Raw genomic sequence first — 1578 nt, forward strand, 5'->3', positions numbered from 1 at the left:
TACTTGTATTGCTAGTGGATACATCTTTTGTTTTACCTATATTGCTATTGAATATATTTTTTGTTTTACATGTATTGTTAGTGGATATATGTTGTGTTTAACCTATATTGTTGGATATTTCTGTATTTTCTACACTATCTACTATTTCATCTTTTTGTCGCTGTTTGAACACAATCGAGTTGTGAGCAATGTTTGAATAATTATTTGAATTTCTTCAGTGTGAGGAGACCCTGAACGGAAATGACGTCTGCGTAAAGGTGGACAGAGGAAATTGCAAGGGTTTCTGGCACCCTTCGTGCTTTGTTTGTAGTGAATGTAAGGAACTTCTAATAGATTTGATCTACTTCACCAAAGATGGCAAGTTGTACTGTGGTCGCCATCATGCCGAATGTTTCAAACCTCGATGTGCATCATGCGATGAGGTAAGTAACAGAGTGCAGCTGGACATTATAAAACCAGATGCCGTAAATTAAGCACTATGTTGTCCTTCGTTTGTTTATGGAGTGTTTTTGACTATTTTTTTCAACAGGATAAGTACGATAATAATACAGGTGAGTTAGTTAACATTAAAATAAGTTTGACCAATCTGCGAACACACAGACGATTTATTAAAAACAGTAGAGCGTTGTTGTATTATTTATATTGTTTCGTAATTCAGTTGCTGTATTATTGACATTGTTCCGTAATTCAGTTGTTGTATTATTTATATTGTTTCGTAATTCAGTTGTTGTATTATATCAGTAATACAACAACTGAATTACGGAACAATATCAGTAATACAGCAACTGAATTACGGAACAATGTCAATAATACAACAACTGAATTACGGAACAATATCAATAATACAGCAACTGAATTACGGAACAATATAAATAATACAACAACTAAATTACGGAACAATATCAATAATACAGCAATTGAATTACGGAACAGTATCAGAACAATATCAATAATACAGCAACTGAATTACGGAACAACAGCAACTGAATTACGGTTATTATTTGAATTGTTCCATAATTCAGTTGCTGTATTATTTGAATTGTTCCATAATTCAGTTGCTGTATTATTGATATTGTTCCGTAATTCAGTTGCTGTATTATTGATATTGTTCCGTAATTCAGTTGATGTATGATTGATATTGTTCCGTAATTCAGATCATTTTTGCCGACGAGTGTACCGAAGCAGAGGGCATGACTTGGCACATTAAACATTTCTACTGTTCTGAGTGTGAGCAAAGCCTCGGAGGAGAAAAGTACATCGTGAGTGACGGGAAACCATTTTGTATTCACTGCTTTGACGCCATATTTTCTGAGTACTGCGACACTTGTGGTAACCCAATCGGCGTAGAGCAGGGGCAGATGACATACGAGGGGCAGCACTGGCATGCGGTGGAGCGTTGTTTCCGATGTTCTACTTGTCACATGCCTTTACTCGGTCAGCCTTTTCTTCCAAGACAGGGACTGATTTATTGTTCTGTTAGGTGTTGTAAAGGTGAGAAACCATCAAATCAAAGAAGTACCATTAATATATTTATTGTTCTGTTAGGTATTGTAAAGGTGAGAAACCATCAAATCAAAG

The 1578-nt window shown here is 35.4% G+C and overlaps 1 protein-coding gene across 1 annotated transcript; it reads left to right on the forward strand.

Moving 5' to 3' along the window:
• Positions 1–218: 218 nt before the first annotated feature.
• LOC111084365 (protein espinas-like) lies at positions 219–1556 on the forward strand (the record flags this gene model as incomplete). Its single annotated transcript, XM_022381100.1, has 2 exons — positions 219–422; positions 1155–1556. Coding segments are annotated over 2 exons (606 nt in total), but the record flags the coding sequence as incomplete, so codon positions are not given.
• Positions 1557–1578: the final 22 nt, after the last annotated feature.

This window comes from Limulus polyphemus, unplaced genomic scaffold (genome assembly GCF_000517525.1).
Source record: "Limulus polyphemus unplaced genomic scaffold, Limulus_polyphemus-2.1.2 Scaffold18904, whole genome shotgun sequence".
Taxonomy (NCBI): Eukaryota; Metazoa; Arthropoda; class Merostomata; order Xiphosura; family Limulidae; genus Limulus; species Limulus polyphemus.